At 41.4% G+C, this 26,683-nt stretch overlaps 1 protein-coding gene across 1 annotated transcript in view; it reads left to right on the top strand.

Annotated features, from left to right (window-relative positions):
• Positions 1 to 25,179, top strand: part of LOC144767710 (uncharacterized) — a 277,762-nt gene extending 252,583 nt beyond the window's left edge. Inside the window, exon 2 of the mRNA XM_078651099.1 lies at positions 24,122 to 25,179. Coding sequence (XP_078507225.1) covers positions 24,122 to 25,041 — 920 coding nt within the window. The 3' untranslated portion in view covers positions 25,042 to 25,179. The remainder of the gene's footprint in view (positions 1 to 24,121) is intronic.
• Positions 25,180 to 26,683: the final 1,504 nt, after the last annotated feature.

Raw genomic sequence — 26,683 nt, 5'->3', positions numbered from 1 at the left:
TTCTCCGGCAGAACCCAGAGCGTCTGCCTTCCCCCATTCTGTTCCAAAGCCCCAAAGATAATCTGCGACGTACCCCAGGGATCCTCCCTCGCCACAACACTGTTTAACATTTACATGACCCTGCTCGCACACGTAACCCTACAGCATGACCTCAACATAATCTCCTACACGACAACACTCAGCTGATCCTCTCCCTCACCAAGGACCCCATTACCGCCAAAGCCAACCTCCACGAAGGAATGAACGCCGTCGGCAACTGGATGAAGACCAGCCGTCTGAAGCTGAACTCGGACAAGACGGAGGTCCTCATCCTCGACTCCAACCCTTCCGCCTAAGATGACTCATGGTGGCTGACAGTACTGGGGGCAGCCCCGACATCCACCGACCACGCTGGCAACCTGGGAATCATTCTCGACTCAACACAATGACCAGGCATGTCAATGCCATCTCCTCCTCCTGCTTAAAAAACCCTCTGCATGCTCAGCAAGATCTACAGATGGATCCCAACAGATACAAAAATAGAGAGTCACCCAGGTCCTCTTCAGCAGCAAACTCGACTACAAAAATGCCCTCTACGCGGGAGCCCCCACCAAGCTCATCAAATGACTACAAACCCATCCAAAACGCCTCGGCACGACTGATTCTCGACGTACCACGCCACTCCACGGCCACATCACCCCCCACCTGAGAAACCTGCATGGGCTCCCCATCAACAAGAGGATATCCTTCAAGCTCCTCACCCACGCACACAAGGCACTCCACAAGACTGGCCCAGCCTACCTCAACAGACGGCTCTCCTTCTACATCCCCAACCGCCAGCTACGCTCCGTCGACCTCTCATTTGTCACAGTCCTGCGCATCCGAAGGACAACCACCGGTGGGAGATCCTTCTTCCACCTCGCCGCCAAGACATGGAACACCCTCGCACTGAGCCTACGACAGCCCCAAGACCTGCTGACATTCAGGAGGATACTCAAGACGTGGCTGTTCGATCAGTAGCGGCCCCCCCTCAGCGCCTTGAGACCCTCGCGGGTATGTAGGGTGCTTTACAAATGATTGATTGATTGATTGATTGATTGATTGATACAGATGCACTTGGGGTGATTCTACCTGGTCCTTCTTGGTACGATGGAGGGTTTTAAGTTAAAATATCCTCTAGCAACTCATCTTCTGATTCGCTATATGCTATCTGGTTCTAGTGTTTCAATTTTTCTTTATACTTACTCCCTGTCTGTTCTTCAGCCACTAATACTGGGTATAAACCATCTGATACCATTGCCTTTTTTCCATTGCTTCACTTGAACTGAACATGTCTCTCGCAAGTACCTAGGAAAATGACCCATATATCTTCGACTCCTATTTTTCTCTCGTTCTTATGACTCAGTCTCCCATTCTTCTAGTTAACCTGGGTCTAGGTTCTAGTTCATTCACTTGCAACCTCAAATTCTGCAAAATTCTTCCATTAAAGGTACCATGCTCAGGAAAAGCTAAAACACCATCCTCTTTTGTATATTCCATGCAACTCTCCATCCATACATATGTATGATATCCTCTCTCCATCATCATAAATGAAGCAGGCATTTTAGGTGGGGGAATAGGAATCCCTTCTCCAGTTAAGACAGGTTATCTTTCTTGAAGAAATTCTAAATGGTCTTTATAGATGACTGTTGTATCTGGAATCCCATGTTATGCCTTCCCTCTCTGTGGAATCCTCATGTGATGTCACTTCACAGAGTCAAATAGCCACAGTTGGTTGGGCTGAGCAGCATGCTGGCTCCTCCTGGTGGGGTCTCCCTGTGGTCTTGTTCCTATGTACTTATCATATTGTAACTATCCTGAAATAAACCATCTTTAAACTACACGATCACTTGTGAACTTGATCATTACAATTTGGCGACGATCTTTAAAAGAACCTACATCTGTCACCTCTACAAGGACTTCAAGCAAGTTAAAATACAGAATCTCCTGCAACTTAAGTCAAGTTACCCCAAATGGCATCCTGACCCCACCAGTGAACTCGTCCACAGCAGTCTGCCAGTTGTTCCTGTTCGTCTGGATTGGTGCTGTGATGAGTAAGCCCATAACTGGATTGGTGCTGTGCCCTCAGTGACAATAAGCCCATTACTCATCAAGTCTTGGCTCATCCTGCGCTGTGCCTTCAGTGAGGTGAGGGTAAGCTCACACTCTCCAAGCCTTGCAACATCCGTGCCTGCCTTTTCCTACATCTTGTGCTGTGTTTTCATTGGAAGTAAGCCCTCTTTACCACTTGCCAGAGACCTGTTTAAAGCTGCGTTGTCAGTGGCTGGATGAACAACATCATCTGACTAGACGTGCCTGCTCTACATCTGAGGTGTATTTTATATGTTCCCTGTTGTTGCCAAGTCTTAAGAACATTTGGGGTTAAGCTTTATTTTATTGAATTATGGGCCTTTGTTTACTCTTTACATTTGGCAGTTTAGCCGCCCTGTTGTGGTTTGAAAAAACAATGTGCGCCATGCTCAGCGCGCACTCTTACCTTGATTCTCTGACTTTCAGTGATGCATTTGAATCCTTCTCCATCCCTGCTGCACTGTTCAGGAAAGTCGGGTGCTTCCTCTCGCCTACAACCACCCAGCACGGCGTCACCTAATGTGCCGCCATTTTCGGTAGGCACCATCTTTACAGTATTGCGCTGCTTTACACGTTATTTGCCAACCATGGTTGTTTTTATTCCCAACTACGCATTTCGGAAGTTAATCTCCAAGTTGAATATTCAGTGACGTGAAGTGGCATCGTTAACGGCTTCGGAACTTTCCTCTTGCCTGCCTGAAGTGTTGTTTGTGTCACAAGCTCCGCTTCTCTAAGTGTTCGGTCTGTGTATAGCACTGGACATTTTTCATCAAGCTGCAGTAGTGTTTATGGCTCGGAACCTGTTGGAAATACAACAGTTATACATCTATGCCATCTAGTGGCCATCTAGCACCACTGCAGCATCTTCAAATTTTCAGCTGAATTCAGTTTTCGATTCAAGTCTTTCCGTTTGCCAACCATGCTGTTTCAGGTTTTCTTCAATCAAGTTTGTGATCCCACAGGTACGCTCTCCTTGTCATGCTTGACGCATGCCTGTCAATGTGGTTCACGACTGGAACTTCATCCCTGTTTCATTCTCACTTTTTTTACCTTACTTCTGGGATGCAATTACATGTCTCAAACTAACTATTACTGACTGAAAGTGCTGTATTATTTTCTATCCACCGACGGCACCTGCACCTGCTATCTTTTGGTCACAAAGTCTACATTGTCTTTAAGGTTTTCTACTCTGATTTTCAGTTTAAAGTTTGCCTGCTTTTTAGTTAGGATGCAAAACTTACAAGGAAAATGCCAGTTTTCATTTTTTTTTTATGTGTACTCAGTGACAGGGGGTTGTTTATTGTTTACGACATATTATTGCATTTTCGTTTCTTGGCACGTCATTGTTATGTTCCTTTCCAGAAGGGATTTTCCAGGGAGTTTTTACTCCGGTCAGTAGTCGCTCACCGGCGTGTGTAGCAGGTCTATATCATTACATTTCTGCTTCTGTTACAAATCTTTTTACTATTTGTTTACTGTTCTTTTTGCATGTTTCTTGTTCCCCCATACACTGGGATTGCAATGGGTTTGTAGTCCCATTTGCCAGCAGTGGGTTTACGTCCCATCTGCTAATTTTACAGCTACTGTTCTATGTCTTAAGTTGTGTTGCTACGTTCAAGGCAATCGTGCATTAGGTTTTAGTCCTTTTGCATCTCTTTACACTCAGAGCAACTATGCATCGGTTTTAGTCCGTTTTGCATCTTTTGTGCTTCTCTATCCATAGAGATTTGTCATGGGTTCCTACCCATTGCTTCGGGTTCCTACCCACACTTATGGTTATGGGTTCCTACCCATGCGTTTAGGTTCCTACCCTAACGTTCATTATATATTTACGCACTGTGTGGTAACTCCACATATGTTGTCCATACACGGGCACTTCTCATTTCGATTTGTTTACCCTATTTAGGGTGTGCACATCTTGGTTTTTCTCCGTCCTGGGAGCTATGCAAGGGTGTCAGTCCCTGTACATTATGTTTTGGGTTCCTACCCAGACACTGTCAGCTTCACCCTTTTTCAAGGGTGTTATGCAAAGGTTATAGTCCTTTTGCATTTACACAGGTTTCAACCCTAATACGTCATGAGTACCTACTCATATGTGGTGTTTACCACATTTACATTCCTAGAGTCCTCTGTCTGTTTGCTCACATATTTAGCTTATGTTTTACTTAACTGACTGACTTTTACGCTATCATTGCTAAATATGTTCTGTTTATATTGGATTTTTTATTACTACTTTTGCACTGTTATCTTTGCATTTCATATTTGTTTTTGCTTAAGGATAATGGTGTTTAGATGGGGAACGTTTATTTTTCCTCATCTTTCTTGCTTTTTTCTTCTTTTTCGTTTTCTCCCTGAAGTCTTTTTCTCTTGAATCTTGTGGACTCTGAGCTTTTCTGTCCCTTTCTGACGTGTTTTCTTTATCTCCATTCGCGCAGCCTGTAGTCCTGTGTTCTGTTAATTTTTCATTATCCGTCTCCATTCATTCCTGTTCTGGTCAGTGGGTGTGCTTTGGAGTTGTGTGTTGTACTTTCTTTCCTTCTTTTCTCTTACGTTGCTGCTTCTTTTCTTCTTCTCTGGTGTGTAAGAAAGGAGGATGGTTTATATGTTTGGTTTCCTTTCTTCTTTGTTTCTTGTTATCTATCGCTGCTCTTCTTTTATGGGTTTTCTCTCGACTTCATTCTTGTTGCTCTTCTTTTGGTGTTTTATGGTTCTGTTTGCTCTATTTCTCCTCTTTCTCATTTCTTCTCTTTTGTTCTTTCTCTGTTGTTTTTTTAATTAAGGAGAAAGGGGGATATGTTGTATCTTGACTCCCATGTTATGCCTTCCCTCTCTGTGGAATCCATATGTCATGTCACTTCTTATAATGTTGGGAGTCAAATAGCCACAGTTGGCTGGGCTGAGCAGCATGCTGGCTGCTCCTGGTGGGGTCTCCCTGTGGTCTTGTTCCTATCTACTTATCAACTTGTAACTATCCTAAAATAAACCATCTTTAAACTACATGATCACTTGTGGACTTGATCATTACAATGACATTTTTCTCTTCTCTCCATACAGAGTAGATACTCAATACATGATCAATAATCTGCCAATCCTCAGGCTTTCTGTCAGAGCGATTCTCACCAAAAGACACATGGGAACCATGCATACAAATTTCCGTTAACCAATCTAAAAGCAGCTTTCACTCAATTATCCAATCAGATTGTGGCTCATGCTCTCGATCTGACCAATGCCAGCGCGGCCTTTTCAATGTCATCAGTTCTGCTCCTTACTACTGACCACTGCTTTACAATCTGCATCAGTCACACACCCACTGTTTCAACCTATCCCAGCGCGGTACTCTGTGACGTCAGTGCAACTCCAGCAACTGACCCTCCCTTCACAAGGTAATACGAAAACGTATTTCTTTAATTTTTCTTTGACTAAATGTTGTTAGTAACAATGTTAAAACATTCACTACTCTCCCTGTTCCACTAAACAAAGGAAATATTTTGACTTATTCTGGAGACTCAGAATTGTTCATCTTACACTGTGAGTAAAACCTTTTGTTTACCCTTCATTGAAGCTCAAGAGAACCTGTTACTTCTTCAGTGTTTCCCTTTCGAAGTAATATAAGACCAAAGTTTCACCAGCGAACCTTTTTGCTTTCATTCACACTCAACTTACATACAAAATAGTCCGTAGTTTAACAATGCCACTCCTGCGTAGCTTCTCAGTGCTATTCCAACAGACAAGGAACCTCACTGCAGTATGGCTTCTATCACCACCCGCTATTCATTTGCCCCGTGGAGTTCTCGGGACAACATAAAACAGGAAGCTAACTCCTTTTGTTAAACATAAATCAATAATCAAAATTCAATATTTATCACCAAACTAGTCAATAATAACCATAGCTCTGCTACCAGAAAACTGGTCCAGCGGCTCACCAGCAACAGGTATTCCAATACCATATACTCACCTGGGCCCATAAACACACACTCACACACTCACAAAACCAGGCAATAAACCCCTGGAGACAATTTCTTTATGATTTCTACCATTTCAATATTAGTCACCTCTTATTCCCAACTAATCTTTCCCTGTGGACCATTAGTTGATGGTGAAATGACATACATTATTTCTCTTTTATAAATGAAATAACCAAAGACTCGGGGAAAAATATAAGTCTTTATCTAAATTCATTTCACGTGAACCACTTATAAAAGTACAGTACAGTCTCCGTCAATCATAGGAAGGAAGATTCAATTAATCAATCATCAAACACATACTTCATAGATTTGCAATGACTTATGCTCAGAAGAGAGAGGATAGAGATAAAATACCATCTGCACAATCAGAAAGGCTATATACCTAGGATGGTGTGAGAACCAACCCCCTGGCCAAGGATCTGGGTAGGGTCCACCCAGGAAGGATCAGGCGACAAAGGCACCCCTCTGACACTTCCTTCCTCCTTGAGATTCTTCTAAGATCTTCTTCTTAGTGAATTAATTTAAAATAACATGGCTCTGCATTAGATTCTTCTTTAGCATTTCTCCCCACACCAACAGCATCCCTAGCTGTGCAGCATTCAGCAAAACTCCGTCTCACTCGGGCAGCATCCCGGTCTCATGCTAATCAAACTACCTCAAATTATACACTACAATATTCATGTACCTCCCATTAATCTTTCAATATTGTGAAACTACTAACTCTGATTGGACAGGCAAGGGGGGATGATCATCACATTATGTTTATTTTTCAATTTAGTCTTTGAGTCTATTGTACAAAGATCCCACCCCTTAATTTTTATTCACAAATCTTTATTCCCACCCGTATTTACATCAAATTAGAAACAAATGCATAATTTCTCCTGCATTTCTATTCATCCAGAGGACTTCAGTACTGGTTCCCAGGGTATGTATATTTTTCATCCCTAAACTGCGTTCAAGTCACATCACTTCTTACGGCTCAGTCATACTATGCATGTCATTTGGTCACAGACTCTGTATACCACCTATCTCTAGTTTAAACCCATTTCATTTATTTATGCTTCACCCGCATTAGCATTAGTAAAATAGCTTGTGTTAGTTTCAGCAAAGCAGATGCTAAGCATGTGAGCTTCCAAGCAGCCATATTAATAGCGTTTGCTCATGAGCAAGTAATTCCTTCCAAGCGACAGCTCGTTATACTGCGTAGATGCAGCTGACACATGCGCAATAACGATTTCCTGTTAGCAACCATTTTAGAATTTTGCTTGAGTTACTTATTAGTAATACACGTAGGCAAGCTTCTCTATCTTTTATGTTCAATGTTGTGCATATTAATTAACACAATACGTGGGTAATACAACATTAGCAGTTAAATGAGAGGATTTCTTCCATCAAGGTCACAACATTCCAAGTTCTAATCAGTATTAAAATAATTTAAAGGGCCTTAGAAGATGCTGCATGTGAATTGGAGAACATTTATTGATAGTATTTTTAAAGTTTGGGCGTTGTGTTAAGGGAAAAATACAGCCCATCTTCCAGGGGTTGTTCAATCTGATGTGCATTAATCAATTTTGCTACTTCTGTTCAGAAAATCTGTGTCGATTGTCAGTTAGAAATAACTTTATTTCGCCAACACAACAATGGCAATAAAAAGTATTCTACAAACACAAGTACATCAATTGCCACTGTTAATAAAATAAAAAAATTACATGTATTAAAACAGATTTAATAAAAGAAGTAAACATTAGATAAACAAGTTATTAATGGTTTAAGACAAGATGATAATTCATAAAAGTACACACAATTATTGCACAATTCAATAGCTTATTTATACTTTCTGTATCAGAATGACAATATAATCTTCTTCTTCTCAAGACAGATAAAAAGAATGAGGCCACAGAAAAGCATGCAAAGGAATCAGACAATAACTGGAGGTAGTATTTGGCCACACAACACTGTTTGATATTCATTTTGCGAATAAGAGGGACAATTATTATTTTTCTTTCATCACCATAGAGTTTGCAGAAGAACAAAAAATTAAGATCATTCTGGATAGATCGCTTGTCACAAGGGCAAGGTGGCAGTTCGCAGATCACATAGGTTTTAGATGGGAGACCTAACATCAAAGGGATATATTTTAGGCAAAATCTCATTAAAATATATCTATGTTGAATATTTATTTATATAACAAACGATAGATGCATCTAATTCGTATTAATCACTGTAAATGGGTCAGAAAAGGAATTTCTAACTCTTTTTTAGAGATAGACCAACACATCTTTGGGTCTTCATAAAGGTGGTATAAAGCAACAGCCTTAAAGTTGGATTCAACATATTTTAACCAACTGATTATTTTCCAACCATCTAATTTCAGAACATCGTTTACAATATCTCTAGTCAACGAGAGTCTCCATATTCCAAACCAAGTGCCACATCACAATTGGTGCAATACAAATGTTATCACTGATATAGGGAACTCTCTACTGCATGTGACAATTGTAATTTGAACATGACTGGGGCAAGGAAACCACATGTTTAAAAAAAGGGATCTTCTATACACTGCAGTTTAACCCCTTGCATGCTGATGACGGCCCCCTGCCGTCATGCACTACGGCGCTCGTGTGCTGATGACAGCTGGGGGCCGTCATGAACCCGCCCACTCTTTAAAAGTGCTGCACAGGCGGAGAATCGCGGCAGCATGCAAGGGGTTAAAGGGTCAGAGATGCCCCAACCAGCTGCCCCATAAGTAGTTTTGGTACATGAACCTTTATTATCACTTTCATAGGTTTAGTCGCAAGTATTTTCACAAATTTAAAAAGAACCCCAGTATTTTTCTCCATTAATAGTCCCCTATTAGAGACCAAACTTCATCAATTATTATTTCGACCAAACATGATCCCTGGATAGTTAAAAGAGTCCACATCATCTAACTTCACCCCTTCAATATGTCTGTTTCTGCTGTTTTGGGCCTGCTACAAGAACAAAAGGCTTAGAATAATTAATTCTAAGTCAAGGATATTCATGATTTTTGTATACTCCTCTACGAGTCGACGCAGCGTGTTCACAGTACGTGCCAGAATCACTGTGTCTTCCCTTAGAGGAGTATCGGTACTGGGAGTGAGTTAATATGAGGGACATCTGTAATGGGCCCTAACAATGCAGATTCTACGGCTTTAGTGTAAAGAGCAAATAAAAAGGGCCCTGCCTCACGCCCTTGGTAATTTTAAAGTGTCTTGTGCTTTCTCCTCCCTTGCCAAAGCGGACACAGGCAGTTGCTCCAGCATACAGGTCACAAATTATATCAATGATCTGAATTTCAATTCCCATTGCCTCCATGAGCTGCCACAGACTGGACTGGGCCACACTGTCAACTGCTGATTACAGATCCATGAAGGCAAGTTATAAATGACCATTCGTAGCTGCTGTATATTTAGCTAATATTAATTTCAAGTTCAAGCACTGGTCAACTGTGCCCTTTCCTTTTCTGAAGCCATATTGGCCCAATAGTTTAGCAGTTGAATCTAATAAAGTTATGGGCCTATACTTTTTCAGAAGTGTCTCATCCCCCTTTTCATAGATAGGTACAATTACAGTCTTCTTCCATGAAGACGGCGCACATGCTTGAGCAATTTTATTGAAAACATTTGTCAGAAGTGGTGCCCAAAGATCTTGATTGTCTAGGAAAAAAGAAATTGGAACACCATCGGGTCCAGGTGCCTTCACTCGTTTTCACTGGTTAATAGTGTGTTTTGTTTCTTCCAGAGTAAACAAGGCACTGTCTCCTAGACCAGATAATCTTAAAGGGGGGAATTGGGCAGTCACCTCCTGAGTGTTACCAAATAGGCCTTCAAAGTGTGCAACGCATGCCTCCTGCTCTACTTGAGTATCTGTTGTCATCCTTCGCTCATCTCTCAGAAAAGGTGCATTAATTAATGTCCGAAAAGCCTGTGAGCTGTTTAATGTAGCGGTCCTGTGCAATCTTTCCCACGAGTCCTCTTTTGAAGTTTTTAACCTTGATAACATTGCTTTCCTGTATAGTTGACGTAAAGACTTGACCAAAAGTTGGTCTCTAGGTTTTGTCTTTAAAGCCATATGAAGGTTCTTAAGTGATTTTGCACATTCATCATTGTACCAAATAGGACTCTTACGTTGCCCATGACATGTGGAACGTAATAAGTTATTTTAAATTTCAAATAGAAATTGCCTAAATGCTGTAGTTAAGCCATCATCAATCATTGGGTCTAAACATATCATTATCTCTGATGCTCGTTTGGAGACTCTAATCCCCACAAATGTCACAGTATTGACTCTCTCCCAATTCAAGGCAATCCATTTTCCATCGCAATCAAGAGTTTAATATGCATATTAACAGAGTGTTCCCTTTTTGGCATGGATGGAATAAGAAACTTGATTGCAGCAGGATCACTAAAAGCATAGAAGTTGATCATGAATTGAGTGAAAAACTTCCTGATGGGGTCTGAGACCAGAACAGAGTCAGGCCTTGAGAAGTGGGAGTGACTAGAAAAAGTAACGTTTAGTTGACCGGTTAGGATTTCAGAAGTATTTAGCATTACAAGATTATTTATAATTAATATCCTATTTAAGGCATTGCCATAGTCCTTATGACTAAAATGAGGGCCAAAATGCCCCTCTTCGTCTTCTAGCCCACATTCACGGTATTATAAGGATGAGCGTCAAAATCCCCTAGCCAGATTATGTCACAGGGTTTGTGATATGCTTTCTGCAGATTGGCACTATCTCTTCCCAAAGGGTCCAGGATCACTGCATGGTTACCGCCAAAATTGTTATTATAAAAATTTATAAATATCCAATATCTCTCTTTATGAAACGCAAGAAGAATAATATGGTAATATGGAGATGTATTTGAAAAAGTTTTAACCTTTAGGGGAAAAGTATTGGAAAGTAATGTCAATAGACCAACCTTTGTGCGACCAGCAGTTCAGGGTGTGGCAGGCGTATGAAATGAGCGATACCCATTCAGATGGACCGGGTCAATTTCCCAGACATAAGACGTCATAGTCCATTAGCAAAGACAGACAGTCCGAGTTAGACTTTTTTTTATTATACCCAGTGATATTCCAAGAAATGACTGCAACAGATTTCGGTGTCATCTCTGTACAGATCGGGCTCTGAGACGGAATTGAGATACCTGGCTGCATGCTTGTATTTAGATGATAATTTACAGTGGGCGGGAGATTAAAGAAGACCCATTATGTGAGGCTATATAATAATTATTATTGGCAGTTAAACACTGCCCATCATGTCAATTGCACTCATCAATGTCTTCCAGTGAAGTAAATCAATTGCTAAGAGGTAGGAATATAATATGTTGTGGGAAACGCTGACTAGAAGAACGTAAGGGTAGGTAGCCATTGTTTATTTTCTGGAATGGGACTTGAAATAGTTTGCAGGGTTTATAAAAAAAGCCAAGTGGGAGGGCACACATTTCAGAAAAGAGTGGGGGTACTTGGTAGCAGTCTTTTTTTTTTTTTATTCTTATTGAAGTACTTGACATTCTATATCATAACAAATAATACACAATGGATAATAAGGCTTTGATACTCTAACATAACCCATGTAATGAAACTAATAATAATACAGGCATCAAATCAAATAAGGAACATACTTGTCTTAATCTACTGACACACGTATCCACTAATCAAAATATGATTCCCTTTTTTTTGAAAATTTTATCAACCCCCCAATCCTTTGTGCATTAATATATTCACTTTTCCTGACTCGTTTAATTTTTTAAAACCATTCATCTGTAGTGGGAACCGTTTCTGACCTCCAATACTGAAGTAACAATGAACTTGCCACTGCAATTACGATATAAACAAGTTTGACTAGCGATTCCGACAATTTAAGTTCTGGATCAAAACCATATAAAATTAAATTAACATAGCAAGGAACGACAATCTTTAAAAAATTTGAAGCGAAGCAAAAATGTCCTGCCAAAATATCCTAATTTTAGAACAATGGACCATTATGTTTGACCAGTTAGCAAGACCTTGTTGTTTACATCTAAAACAAGTAGATGGAGTGTTAGGATACATTTTAGAAATAACCACTGGACTACGATATAAAAGCCATTTACTAAAGAAAAGCATTCTTCGCCAATTGGCGCCTCGCAAAACACTGAAATTAAATTTATTTATGTTTTTCCAAGTATTAGAAGTCAACTCAGAATTTTCCTGTTTCTGCCATTCCCTAAATGCTTTAGCACTTAGGTCTCCTCCCCTACTTTGCGCTAAGCAGCGTCTCCATTCACCGGGGTTCTTAGACCGTGAAAACACGAAAAGATCGTTAGTCAGATGAGAAGATTGACTGATCTGTGCTAAATCAATTTGTCCCAGGGATTTATGAATCAATTTATACGAATTCCCCTGGATTAAACTTGCCATCTCATTCAAAGTAATCCATGATCCATTTTTCACAAAATTTAACATTAAAAACCCTGCTCTACCCCAGTTAGCAACAGTTTCAGACCCAATTTTGAGACCTATGAATGAGAAAGCGCTACTTAATGAAGTTGTTAAATTCAGGAGAGAGAGTGAATATCTTTTAAGCATGGCGCCACGTTTTTAAAAAACCAAATCAGGACCTTATAACGCACAAATTTGGGTGGTTTGAGAACCTGCAGCGGGGAAGGAATTTTAATCTCTTGACAAATAGGGTCGATATTTTTTTTAATAAATATTGTCTGGCCAGATACTGTGCGAAGTATGCATTATAGTAATCTTTAAGATTTGGTAGAGCATGACCTCCTTGTTCCGTATCTTCATACAGAGTATTAATTACAATTCGGGGGGTCTTTTTGCCCAAAGAAAAGCTGAGAACAGGGACTCAACTTTTGAAAAGAATGAGCCAGGCAAGGAACAAGAAATTGTAGAAAACAGAAAATTAAATAGGGGAAACACTGACATTTTAATTAGAGCCACCCTGCCCAGGAGAGATAGTGGTAATATGTTCCAGCGTGCAAGAATATTATGGACCTTTTGAATAAGGGGATCAAAATTCAGTAAGTACAAATCTCTTACCGAGGCAGAAAAAAAGACCCCCAAATATCTCTTTGGTCTATTATTAGTACAACTTTGTATATCGGGATGAAGTTCGGGATCTATACCACCACAAACTAAGATCTCAGTTTTCTTTTTATTGATTCGATATCCCCCAAGAGCCTCAAATTTCTCAAAGATTAAAAGAGCCTGTGTTTGGGAATGCATTTCGGGTTTAATCAGTAACATTATATCGTCCGCGTATAATTTAATCTTGGCCATAGAAGTTATGGGAGGAGAAATATATACGCAGTTCCGAATTGCAACAGCTAATGGCTCAATAAAAAAGCAAAAAGGGCAGGTGACAATGGGCAACCTTGCCTTGTGCCTCGCTGAACTACAATTGAGCCCACAATAACTGCATTAACAATAATATTAGCTTTTGCGCCCCTTTCTAAATTCTGAATTAAATTAATAATTTGTGATCGAATCCCAAAATGCTGTAAAATAAAAAATAGTGTCTCCCAAACCACTAAATCAAAATCTTTTTCCGCATCCAAAAGTAAAATTAAGGCAAGAATCTCTCGAGTTTCAAAATAATCTAAAGCTTCAATCAAATAATGTGTATTAGTGAAAAGTTGTAGATCTGCAATAAAACCATTCTGGTCAGATGAATCAATTCTGCGGAGACATTATTAAAATGAATTGAAAGTAATTTTGTAACAATTTTATAGTCAAAATTCAACAATGTGATTGGGCTGTAAGAATTAGGATCCTCAGATTCCTTCCCCCTCTTTAGAAAACTGACCACCGTTCCATCTTGAAAGTAAGCTGGGATTGGACCTCCCTCCAACATAGAGTTTAATAATAACAGAAAAAGTTCAGAAAAGGAGCTAAAAAAAACCAAGACCATCTGGACCACAGTCTGTTGGTCTACTTGGGAAAGAATTGGAAGAGGATATTTATCTAAAAAGTCATTTAGCTTTTGTTGATCTGTGTTGTGAAACGTGCTATAAATCTTTTCATAATGAGAGAGCATTATTCACCCTATCTCTTCAGAGTCTGAAGTTTCCGTGTGGGTAATTAGGGATTTTAAGGAGTGGATCATGTTAGCCGCTGCTTGTTCCGTAATCTGCCAAGCTAGAAATTTACCAGTAAAGTTACTATGTTCATACATTTTTTGTGATTGCCTGCAGAAAGTCTCCTCACTTTTTACGAAATAATGCGCACTAAGCTCCCGTTTTTCCGTATTTAATTGATTCTGTACACGAACAGAGGGATTATAATATCTTTGTTCTATTAACGCCTGTATTTTTTGCTGCAGCAAATTTTTCTTATTCCTAGTAAGGGAAGATTCCATTGCATCTTTTCCTATAATAACCCCCCGAATAAAAGCCTTCACGGAGTCCAAAACGACATGAAGAGGAGAAGTACCAATATTATGTGCGATGAATTCTCCTATCTCTGATTTAAGTGATGTTACCCATGATTCATCAGACAAATATATCTTGTTAAAAACCCATCGTTTGGAAGGTCTCTTACTCTCCTCCAAAAAAAACTCAATAATTAACAAAGCATGGTCGGAAAAACCATTATGTAAAATCTTCTGATACAAAACATGTAATTTTGTAGAAGCAAGAAAAAAATCAATACGAGAAGATGACTTGAATCTTCCCGACCAGCAAGTAAACTCTTTTTTTAAGGGATTCTGTACCCGCCATGGATCACAAAGATTCAGTGTCCTCACATTATTAACAATAGATCGAAATTATTTAGGTTTAAACAGTTTTTTTTATAACGGTAGTGGAATCTAAGTTTGGATTCATAAGAATATTGAAATCACCTACCTTGGTTGAAGTCTTAATAGATCAACTACCATATGCTGGTTGTCAACATTTATGATGATACAGTCCCATCTTATAGTTTTAGGAGCCCTTCTTACCCAGTTTACCCACCTAGCCATAATAAGGTGTTGGTATAAATTAAAGCTGTCCCTTGTGTGGTTAAAAAGCCAATGCTGGACTTTGGTGATTAGCTGCTCTGTAGTTTTTTTGTTGTTTCTCTTTTAATTCTGGTACGCTTGCTAATACTAGAACATAGGGGCAGGCTGGGTGTGGAGGTCTAGCCTTACTCCTGATTTTACTACATCAGCTGGTCGGTTATTAGTCTCCCCCTGGGATGAAGACCTACAATGCTACCATCTAAAGAAACTGCATTTATAGGCGGTCAAGGATAGGCAGCATCATTTTCTAGCAGAACAGAGTAGGGTAAAACTGAAGGGTGTCGCAAGGGGAGATGTGCATTTGGGGGACACCTCTGCTCTATGCTATTCAGAAGTTCATTGGTTTTCATAGTAAGAAAGTTGCTATCACTAGATGGATTCTGTACTCCTGACATTTCAGAAAGGGACACAGAATGTGAGGCCAAGGCATTGGGAAAGGCCAAATGAGTTACGGTGGGTAACAGAGATTTCAGACAGCTAAGGCTAGTTGTTTGTACTTAACCCACCTTACCGCCTCCCAACACACAGGTGTGAAAACTACTAGACAACAGAGACATCAAATCCTCAATTTTTTTCAATCTTGTTAAAAGCGGTTGGAGGAGATGAGAGAAAGAGTTTTCCAACTACCCACTTAGGTATTCTAAAGACAACGTGCGCCGCACACACTAGGCAAGGGAGGAGACTCATGTTTAGTCGCTAGGGTTTGAGGGTCTTACAAACTTTGATGCAGTCTTTGATGTTATGATTTTCTTCTCCTCCCCCTTCTCTTTTTGCCTGGAGGTTTGATCGGTGGGCTAACTTGGGGTGAGGATAGAATTTCTATACCAGTATCTAAGGCCAAAGCAGCACGAGCATGCACTACAGGAGTTAAGGTAGGTAAAGAGCCCTAGCCAGTAAAGTCCAGGCAGGATCTTACCTCCTCAACCAAGAGACGCCGTTCCGTAATCTCGATCTCTTTTGAGAGGACGTCGGCCGCTCTCAGGAGAAACGCGTCTAGCTTGTTGGTGATTGCAACTCCCTCTTCTGCAGTTTTGGTTTTCCTTTTTGCCATCTTTAATGTTGATCAAAACATCAGGGGGGTGGCCCAGCTCTGCCTCTTCTGGGCAAGGACAGGCACGGCCCGGGCACGTCCCACACCGTGGGACCGCTGGCGCTTTTTGAGCACGTGGAGATACTGCGGGGTTGCTGGGAAATGGATTCTTTGTGACTCCCTGCAGATTGCATAAAGATTCTGGCAGGAAGTGGCGACGTAACATTGTACCATGCTCCAGGGACCATTGACACTTTTTTAGCGTGTGGAGACGCTGTGGGGTTGCTGGGAAACAGAGTCCCTGTCATTTTCAGCCCGGTTGCAGAAAGATGCTGGCAGGAAGTGGCGGCGTAACATTTTACCCCGCTCTGGGAACGGCTGTTGCTTTTTCAGCGTGTGGAGATGCTTTGGGGCTGTTGGAAAACAGAGTTCCTGGGACTCCCAGCCCGTTTGCAGAAACATTCTGACAGGAAGTGACGATGTAACATTGTCATGATTGATTCACAGAGCAGTGGTATTACATTATGTGCAGCATATTCTAATAAGTGAGTTGTGAACTGGGAGGCCAGTAGAAGCAACCTTGGTGACAAGAACATGAGGCAAAGGGCAGATAAGTCTAGAATTAAAACAGTAATTTCCTTTTTTAACTGTCTCAAAAATGTGAATGACAGAGGTAGGAAGGAGACACCTCAGATCAACATGGATAGGTTTTATTTCTGTGGGGCACAGGTTTGCTTGAAGCGTAATTTCCCAAATAGGCCCCCAGGTGAACAGATTTCAGTCATTCTGTTTCATGGGAGTTGCCCTAGACCCCTTCGGACATAATAGAGCTGGCTGTAGATGGTTTGGAAAGAAGGTAAGGTACCACACCTCAAACACCAAGCAACAGCCAGGAATACTTGGAGCCTGTGTTTGTAAATGGCATCAGGTTGACTAATGTGTAACACCCCTGTTCCCTGTCCAAATATGTCTCATGCATAAACAGTCAGCCAGCCAAAGAACTTCCCCATAATCTCTTGGAACATGATCATTGCAACTATTGCCCTAAAATACCCTCTATGTATTGAATGCCTGGTGGGCAAGGGTACGACTGCTAGAAAAATTCATGTAACATGCATATCAAAGAGCAATATTTTATGTGCATAGCTCAGTGGTTACTGCTTTTCTCACAGATATTATTTTGCTACTGTTTAGTTCAGAAGTTGCAATCATAATGTAGTTCAGTGAGCTTTAACTGCCATGAAAAGGCTGCATGTAGGCTGCATGGTACAGGTTAGAAATTAATGTTTTTTCCCAGTCTTTCCTCATCCTGATGTTGCAAAAAAAGGTTTGTTTGGGTGGGAATAAATTCTTATTAGTAAGGTCAACCCCAACCACTGTGTTATGTTCTGAATGGATTTGTGCTTCTCCAGACACAGCACACTTAAAACGTGCCTACCTGTATGGATGGTGTCAAACCTACACCTTGTAGTCCCTTTGTCTTATGTTACATTTTCAATACTCTGATTTACACATGTATATTACATTGTCTATGTATGTGTTTGCAATGCAATGTGCTCCCACACCCTACAACAGTATGAGACGTGCTATAAAACAAATACATTACATGTGATAGAGGGGTTATGCTGATGGGTGGTGAGAGTGAGAGAAATCACTAAAGAGCCCCAATAAAGAATGTTGTGTCGTTGTGTCGGGTCATCGTTACTATGCTTTAAAAGCTAATACAATGGAATATTGTAACAAGGTGCCCGTTCGGGTAGAAAGAGAATCCCCATTTCAGACTGGTAGAATGCTGACCTTGCTTCCCCTCCCTCTCTGCCCCATTGCCAGAATGAATGGAAAACTGAAGGAGTCAGCCCATGGCCGGAAACAAAAGAACATGAGGAGGACTGCTCCTTTAACTGGAGGATCACGGAGAACGAAGCCCCGCCCCCCGATGACGACGTATGCTTTGGATTGGGTAAAATCCAGGAAGGACAGCGTCTGGCGTGTGACGACACCCCTGTGGAGTTCGGTGCAGGCGTGTGGAGCGGAGAAGACACGGAAGGAGTGCTATCGACGGGAAGAGACGAGAGGACGAGGGGAGAAAGCCAGGAGGCCAACGGATCCGCGAAGCGTCGTGCTACACTCCCAAGGGAGGAGTGTGGTTGCAGCAGGTACGCAGCGGTTTGCGGGGTGGGTCGGGAGACGGGGTTCCTCGGCTCCGTAATACATCGCATTTGCCTATCCAACCGCATAAACGTCGTCCCCAGTAATCCTCCCTCTTATAGTGTAAATAATCCTTCCCTGACACCTACCTTCACACGGAGGCACTAAGAACTGTTTTGTTTGTATAGCACAACATCACTGGTGTCCCCACCATCCCCCGGTTTCCCTTTGCGCATCAGACATAGAGCCACGTTCCTGATAGTCTGTTTCTTTCTCTCTGCACGTTGTAGGAACGGCCCGCAAGAGAGACCAGAAGAAGTCCCATAGCCCAAGTGACCAAAGAAAGTGGGAAGACTGCTCCAGTAGACTTATCCAAAGAGGATGGACTGAGCCTTAGCCACCACGGATCCAGCTGGATTTCAGAGGGACAGACTCACCTCCCTCTATAACAAGACCTTAACTAAAATAAAACCTTACTTACCCAGATCTAGCCTTCGGCCCCTTTCTGGTACCTCGCCACAAATATGTAATGACAAATGTGTTGTACGATGCACCATTTTTCCCCACAATTTCTCAGGGGGAACACCCCTCCCCCTCAAAACCTCCTTTTGTAGTGGCCACGCTCACTCACTGCACATGCTATGCAGCATAGGGGGGCTGGTCTGACAAACTTTGCCAGGGTTTTTGGGGATTTCCTGTCCAGCCTTGGGAGAATGCCTGAATGAATAGAGCCTACCCTAGAGCCTTCAAGCTCTACATCCAAAGATGCAAAGGCAAACATTAGATGGTGGAACTTATAAAGATGATACTACTATTATTTGTTCTGGGTCTCCTTCCTAAACTGGTGTACATTACAACTAGAAGCTTCCAATTGTTACTATGAGTGTGGCAACACCATCCATAATCAATTGAGGACTCCACAGTGAGTATTGATCCACTATCCAATCCCTCAATTGCTATAAACTAAAACCAGTTACAGTAAAATTTCTACCAGCAGACTAGTCAACTTAGACCAGAGCACTTAGAACAGAGTCGGAAATATCATAAGATTGTTGCAGTAATGTAACATTGCATCATATGTAGCACGTCCTAAAGATTCCTGTCTCAACTCAAACATAGCCCCTTGGTACACCAATGTTATAGCAACCATGTGCAAGAACACAATATGAGTGTGCTGTGTTGTTTCTCAACCCAAGAAGGTATCAATCAATCAATCAAACATTTGTAGAATGTGTTACATACCCATGAGGGTCTCAAGGCGCTGGGGGGGGGGCTGCCGCTACTCAAAGAGCCAGGTCTTGAGCAGTCGTCTGAAGGCCAGCAGGTCCTGGGTCTGACGTAGGCCGGTAGGGAGAGTGTTCCAGGTCTTGGCGGCGAGGTAGGAGAAGGATCTGCTGCTGGCGGTGGTTTTCCGGATGCGTAGAACTGTGGCGAAGGCGAGGTTGGCTGAGCGGAGGATGCGGGTGGGGGTGTAGAAGCTGAGTCGACCTTTAAGGTATGCTGGTCCGGCGATGTGTGCGTGGATGAGGAGATTGAAGGTGATCCTCTTGTTGACGGGGAGCCAATGCAGGTCTCTCAGGTGGGGTGTGATGTGGTTGTGTCGGGGGACGTCAAGGACCAGTCATGCCGAGGCGTTCTGGATGCGTTGGAGCCGTCTCAGGAGCTTGGTTGGTGTTCCTGCGTAGAGGGCGTTCCCGTAGTCCAGTCTGCTGGTGACGAGGGCCTGGGTGACGGTTTTCCTCGTGTCGGAGGGGATCCACTTGAAGATCCTGCGGAGCATACAGAGGGTGTTGAAGCAGGAAGCGGAGACGGCGTTGACCTGCTGGGTCATGGAGAGGGCAGAGTCGAGGATGACCACCAGATTGCATGCGTGGCCGGTGGGTTCTGGGGGTGTTTCTAGCAATGTTGGCCACCATGAGTCGTCCCAGGCTCTATTAAATACTTCTCCAAGAAAAAGCTTTTATGGCGTGGCTTCATACCCCAGTAGAGAGTGAAAAGGCCTCACAGTCCACATTATATGAGGTCTATGACATTGGTTCCAAAGTTTATTCCGTGGAGTCCAAAGGCCACAGTGATGTGGTCAGAGGTTCTGGGGAAAATATGAATCCATTCGGGAGTGTTACACATCAAGCTTCCTGCACCTTATCCCTATTCCCTAAGACAACACAACCACTCCCATAATGTATTGGGGGAGTGATCAGGTTGTGTGCTATCCCATGCTACACTGAGACAATGCTCAGCTGATCTCAAGGCTTTAAAAGAAACCCGCCCTCGTTCTCAGGTGCTTGGCTTAGTCCATCTTGCTGGACCACGCTTTCCTGTCCTGTCTCCTTCCTGGTTGAAATCTTACAGCTGGATGTCTGTGATATCCCTCTGTTCTTCATGTCATGTCTTTACCGCTGTTGCTTTAGTTACCTAGAATTGTACAGTGATGCTCTGCATTCTAGGTGTCTTGTTATTGGAATGTGTATAGTTGAAAACCACTGTTAGATTCACCTGTTCTGGTTGAGGCTTGTATGGGTTCCTTGTCTTATGGAATAATCCTGGATATACTTCTACTTTTATGTCTTGAGCTTCTTATTTCAGCTGCTAATCTGGAAATCTTACAGTAGCGTAGTCAGCAGCTCTCCATTTAAGAGGAACCAAACCAATGTTTAAGGTGGGCTCGCCTAATAAAATTTAATGGTGCGATATGCTAAGTCCTGCAGTGTCACTGGTAGCCTTCATTTTCTATATTAAAATATTCCTGAACTCCTCAGTAGTGTACTCCGTTAGAGTTATACTATCGTTGTTGACTCTATAAATTTGTCAACAGCCTTGTCAACGGCTTCCTCACCGTATTGTTGGAGTGCTCTCGTCTTCCTCATGCCTCCATTGTTGTCAGCGTTCTTCCTTGTCCTCCTGAAACATGAAGCGTCACTCCTGGAACGCATGTCTGCGTAGAGTCTTCCGCTTAGCGTCATTTGAACTTCGTCAAGCATCAGAGCACCTTCATTCCAATTGGCATTCAGTCCTTGAGCTCCAGTAACACACAGCGTCATGGCTGCTTCTTCATTTTGAATGGTGCTCCTGAATGACACAGCCTCATTTTGCTCAGCGTCACGATTTCAACAATTATTTGAATACAGTACAATACAATATTGCGTTTTATTCTTCGTGTTGTTACCTGCTGACTCTTTTGAAACCAACAACACCAATTCTGGAGCACATAGTTGACTTTATCTTCTAATGACGATCTTCAGTGTCATCCATCCAAAATTGCTTATTAACACCACGTGTGTCACGATTTACATTTCCTATATATTGCCTGTTAATTTTTTTAATTACTGATTTGTTCAACTGAATTATTTATTTGTGCTTAATTTTAAGAATACTTGAGTATATTCTCATTTCAACTTGTTGGGGGGTTTGTACTATTAATATTACTTCATAATGCAAAATGTCACAGCCCCTCCTTTCTTCCTGTTGTCACCTGGAGAACCAACTATTAAATGGAAGAAATTGCAGAAAGTTTTCGAACTTTATGCTAGGGTTTGTGGAGTTAGTCTTTCTGCTGAACGCAGTCCTTCACTTCTGCTTCACTGTCTTGGGTCAGAAGCAAAGATGTGTTTGACAATTTGCCCCGACTCACGGATGAAGAAAGTTCTGGTCTTAATGAATTCGAAATCTGTATCAAGCAGCTAGACAAGCACTATTTGCCCAAAGTAAGCACAATACTGTAGAGATACCAGTATGCAAAAAATATGCAATATGAAGGTGAATCTGTTGAGGGGTATGTCACTCAATTGAGGAAACTTGCCTCTTCATGTAAGCTTGGAAATCTGTGTGACTAAAGAATAAGAGATCAATTCATGTTTGGCTGCAACAACCGAAAGGTAGGAGAAGAGCTTTGGTTGAGAGACAAACGCTCATTAAATGAAGTAATCCAAGTTGCTAAGAGAGTTGAACATTCACTTAAATGTGTAGATACTTTAAAAAAAAGATAAACACGTTTCTGTTCAAGTGGTTAAAGAACCAGAAAAATCTGCTCCCAAGTTATATTCCTAGGTCAAGCCTAAGAACAAATCTTTTGTGCTCAAATGTTTTAGGTGTGACAAAGTAGGGCATGTTGCCAACAATAGCAAGTGCCCTACCTTAAATGTAAAAGGAAAGGACATCTTTCAGTTGTATGTAAAACAAAGGTTACATCTTCTAATGTAAAATGTGTCGAAACTGAAATTTTAGATGAGGATTTTGTCTGTGGACAAATTGTGGTTCAAGCTGTTTCTCACGTAGAAGCCAAGCCTTGCCCCTTGGATATGATTCTTGTTGAAGGTGAGTCCACAAGATTATTGTTCGACTCGGGAGCTAAGATTACGATTTTAGCATATGGTGGAGAACCCATTCCTCTAAAAGGTTATTTCACTGTCCTCACTGAATATAAAGGACGATATGTTTCTGGTAAGATCTATGTTTCTCTAAAAGGTGACAGCATAATAGGCTGGTTTCACCAGGGAGATTTAGGGGTAATGTTAGATCCTGGCAGTGACTGTCCTTTTTAAATTGAAATAATCTATTCAAACTGTTCAGCTAAATTCTAACAGTTCCTTGCGGGCACATGCATCAACGTTTCAAATTGCGATTCCTTATTTGCGAATTTTAAGGAATCGCAAATAAGGAATCGCAATTTGGAATGCATGATTTTTTCTGCAATTTTTTTGTGATTCGGTAAAAATCGCAATTTTTACCGAATCGCATGTTTTTTGCGAATTCTTATTTGCGAATTCGCATTTTGCACACATGCTGAATCACAATGAGATTACAACCAGGAAGGCAGGAGAGTAATTGCACACAGCTGCTCCCAGGTTTTAGTGGAGGTCTGGCAGTTGGAAATTGGAGCTGAGCCTGGAGGACCTGCAGCAGTGTGTGTGTCTGCAATTTTTGGAGAAATGGCTAAAGAAAATGCTGAAGCAGAATCCAAGCAAGGAAAAGAAACATTAAATTCAGTGACCAGGAGCTGGAAATACTTATTGAGAAGGTCACTGTGAGGCAGGACAAACTTTTTGGTAAACAATCTTTGAAGGTGCCTGAAGCAGTGAAAAGGAATCTCTGGCTTGCTATCCAAGCAAAGGTGAATGCTGTGGGTGTTGCACATCGTGATATAAACAACTTACAGAAACGCTGGTATGACCTGCGCAGTCGTGCCAAAGAAAGAATAGCAACCAGGATGAAGGCTGCCAAAGAGACTGGTGGAGGAACCCCCAGGGATAGGCCCAATACCCCTCTTGAAGACATGGTGGGAGGAACACTTTTAACTGAAGCTGTTGTTGGAGTAATTGACATTGACACCTCAGACCTTGTTGGACCTTCTGATGGTAAGATTTTTTGAAAATTGTTTTTCAAAATGTTCAAAGTGATAGAAAGATCCCATAAAATGATCTTGTGGCTGCTTAAACGCATCCGTGCGGCGCCGATTCCGCCCCTGTGCTGGACATTCCAGAACAGGGCACGGTCGTGACGGAACCGTTCCGTCATCAGCGCAGCTCAGCCGTGACTGATGACCGAACGGTTCCGTCACCAGCATCGAACAGGTTAATTTGCAATCCTCTATTGTAGTATTCCTTTTTACATTTTCGAAATCTGTAAATTAACCATTTTCAACCACGAAGCAGTGCATCATGGGAGATGTAGTCTTTTTTAAAAATTCAATAGGCAAATGATAACCAAAGTAAAAAAAATGAATGATAGCATTTTATGAGACCAAAGTAGTCATGCAAAAAGTGATTTTTATTTGAAAAGTAATGTAGTAAAAATTATCAAAAAGTGCAAATTTGAAAGTAACACACTGTTTGTACTATTTCAATCATAGATACACAACAGGAAATTAATGAAAATGAATTGACAGAGTTTAATACTCAAGATGGACAAGACACAGATGAGTCAAATGCTGCTACTTCATCATCCTTAATTGTGGATAGAAGGCAAAGATACAGAGTGCGCCAACTGCAGCATTCTGATAGTGATGACACTCAAAATGTTAATGTCCCAGAACTCCAGACTGTTGAAAGACCAGCAACCTCTAACCCAATGCAGAGCAGGCGTAATAGACTTCAACAGTTTTATAGGCGCCAGTCACATGCGTCACAAAGTGGAAGAGCTGTAGAGGAGAGCAGCACCGGCAGTGTTGTTGAGGATAAAATTCTTAAAGTTCAGCGCCTGCAAGGCAACAATATTGAAGTCATGAAGGGAAAACTTGGTTACATTGGCAAAGAGATTGGTGCAATGCACAACAGTATTAAAAACATGACAAATGTAATTGATAAAGGGCATAGAACAACATCAGAAAAGCTAGACCGCATTGCAACTTCATTGGAAACACTGTGCACAGTAAAACAGACACAGCAAGGGGGGAGTGCTAAGAGGCACCTTAGAGCAATGACCTGCATGCAGGGTCACACCAGGGGAATGTCTCGGCTTTCAAGCACTATTGCTCAACTCTGCAAGCAGACAGTTGCCATGCAACTGGAAATGAAACAAATTTGTGGAGAGATTGCCAGGGGAATGGGGACACTCCATAATCTTGTAGAAAGAATTCAAAGTGATGCTGCACCTGCAAACCAGCCACAAATTGGGGGGAGTGAAGTTGGCAGAAATGTCAGTGGTATACTTGACCCAGTGTTACCTGCAGCACGCCGTAGCAACAGTAATAAATACATTTCAAGCTATATGCCCATGGGCGATATGATAGGTACTGGCAAAGCATTAGGAGTGCGTGGACATAAAAAATAGTATGGTACCTTTGAAGTTATATTTTTGACAAAATAATGACCATCTGATTTAAAAAAGCATTTGTTTCTGTTTTAAAGTAATTTAATTTTTGATCTCAAAGCATTAACATTTTAAGAGAAAACTGCATATACTTTAATTTCCGTGCAATAAACAGTTTACAATCAAGCACCAGAATGTCTTGCATGGTTCTTACCTTTTTTTAAAGTAATGTTGTGTTATCTCTGCCCTTCTCCTTCTACTCTCTGCTGCTTCTGGTCCATGTAATCTTGCATGGGGTTGATGAGGCTGATTATCATTTTGAGGTAGTACATCATCCAAATCCAGTTATATGCCTCTCCTAGTGGCTAAGTTGTGCAACATAGCACATACAGCAACTATTTTACAGCAAATTTCAGGACGATATTGTAAAGCACCACCAGATTTATGAAGTATGCGAAACCAAGATTTCAGCACACCAAAGGTTCTTTCTATCACATTGCGGGTTGATATGTGAGCATGGTTGTACTGCTGCTCTTTTCTGGTTGCTGGATTGAGATAAGGTGTTAATATGTATGACCTCACTGCATAGGCACTGTCATCTAAGAAGTAATAACAGATACAATGCATGAGTAATATGTGTGTAGAAAGCACAGGGATATGTAAAAATTTAGAATTTTATAATTACCAAGCAAATATCCATCTCCAAAATCACCAGCAAGCAGTTGTGTGTGGATGGCACTGTGTCTAAAATATAGGAGTCATGGGCATTTCCAGGGTAACTTGCCACTAAGTCTGTGATGATAGTTTTAGAATTGCAAATTGTTTGTATGGTGAGAGAATGGTAACATTTCCTGTTGCGGAAAATTTACTCATTTTCTGAAGGTGGACAAATAGGAACATGTGAATCATCTACACAACTAATGCCATGTGGAAAATGTGCTATGTTGTAGAAATCTAACTTGGTTTTCAGCAACTCCTGTTGTGTACTTGGAAATATAATATGATGCCTTATCCTTTGCAACATGGCATTCAGAAAAGCATTAAGAAATTGTGATAGGGAACTCTGGGAAACACCACCAGCAATGGCTATTACACCCTGAAATGACCCAGAGGCAAGGAGGTGTAGTGAACACAATACCTGAACATGGGTTGGTATGGCTTGTGTCCTGCGTGTTTGTCTCTGCAAGATTGGGTCCAATTCAGCAATTAATTCTAAAATTAAATGAGCATTAAGCCTATATTTATCATAGATTTCTGCTTCTGTCTGCCCTAGTAAGGTAATGCGCACTCTGAAAATTCTCTCTTGAATAATCCTTCTCCTCCATCCTGCTGAAGCTCCCAACCTCTGCCTACATGGCAAAAAAAAGTGCTGCCATTGTGAAAAACAGTTTGATGCTTTCTGGGGCCCCTTATATGCACTCTTGATGGATTTCACCTGCATTGTGCAATTTTGAGGAAATTACCACCAGGTTTGACTTCTTCTAATTTTAAGAATTCTTATTTGCGATTCCTTAAGAAATTGCAAATAACGAATTTTCATGCATTCAATTTTTTCACAAAAAACTGCGATTTGCAAAAATTGCAATTTTTTAAAGGAATCGCAAAGCATTTTGCGATTCCTAAAATAGCGAAAATACAATTCAAAGATGATGCATCCCAAAGC

The sequence above is a fragment of the Lissotriton helveticus genome, chromosome 7 (assembly GCF_964261635.1).
Source record: "Lissotriton helveticus chromosome 7, aLisHel1.1, whole genome shotgun sequence".
Classification (NCBI taxonomy): Eukaryota; Metazoa; Chordata; class Amphibia; order Caudata; family Salamandridae; genus Lissotriton; species Lissotriton helveticus.
This window is presented reverse-complemented; position numbering and strand designations above follow the sequence as displayed.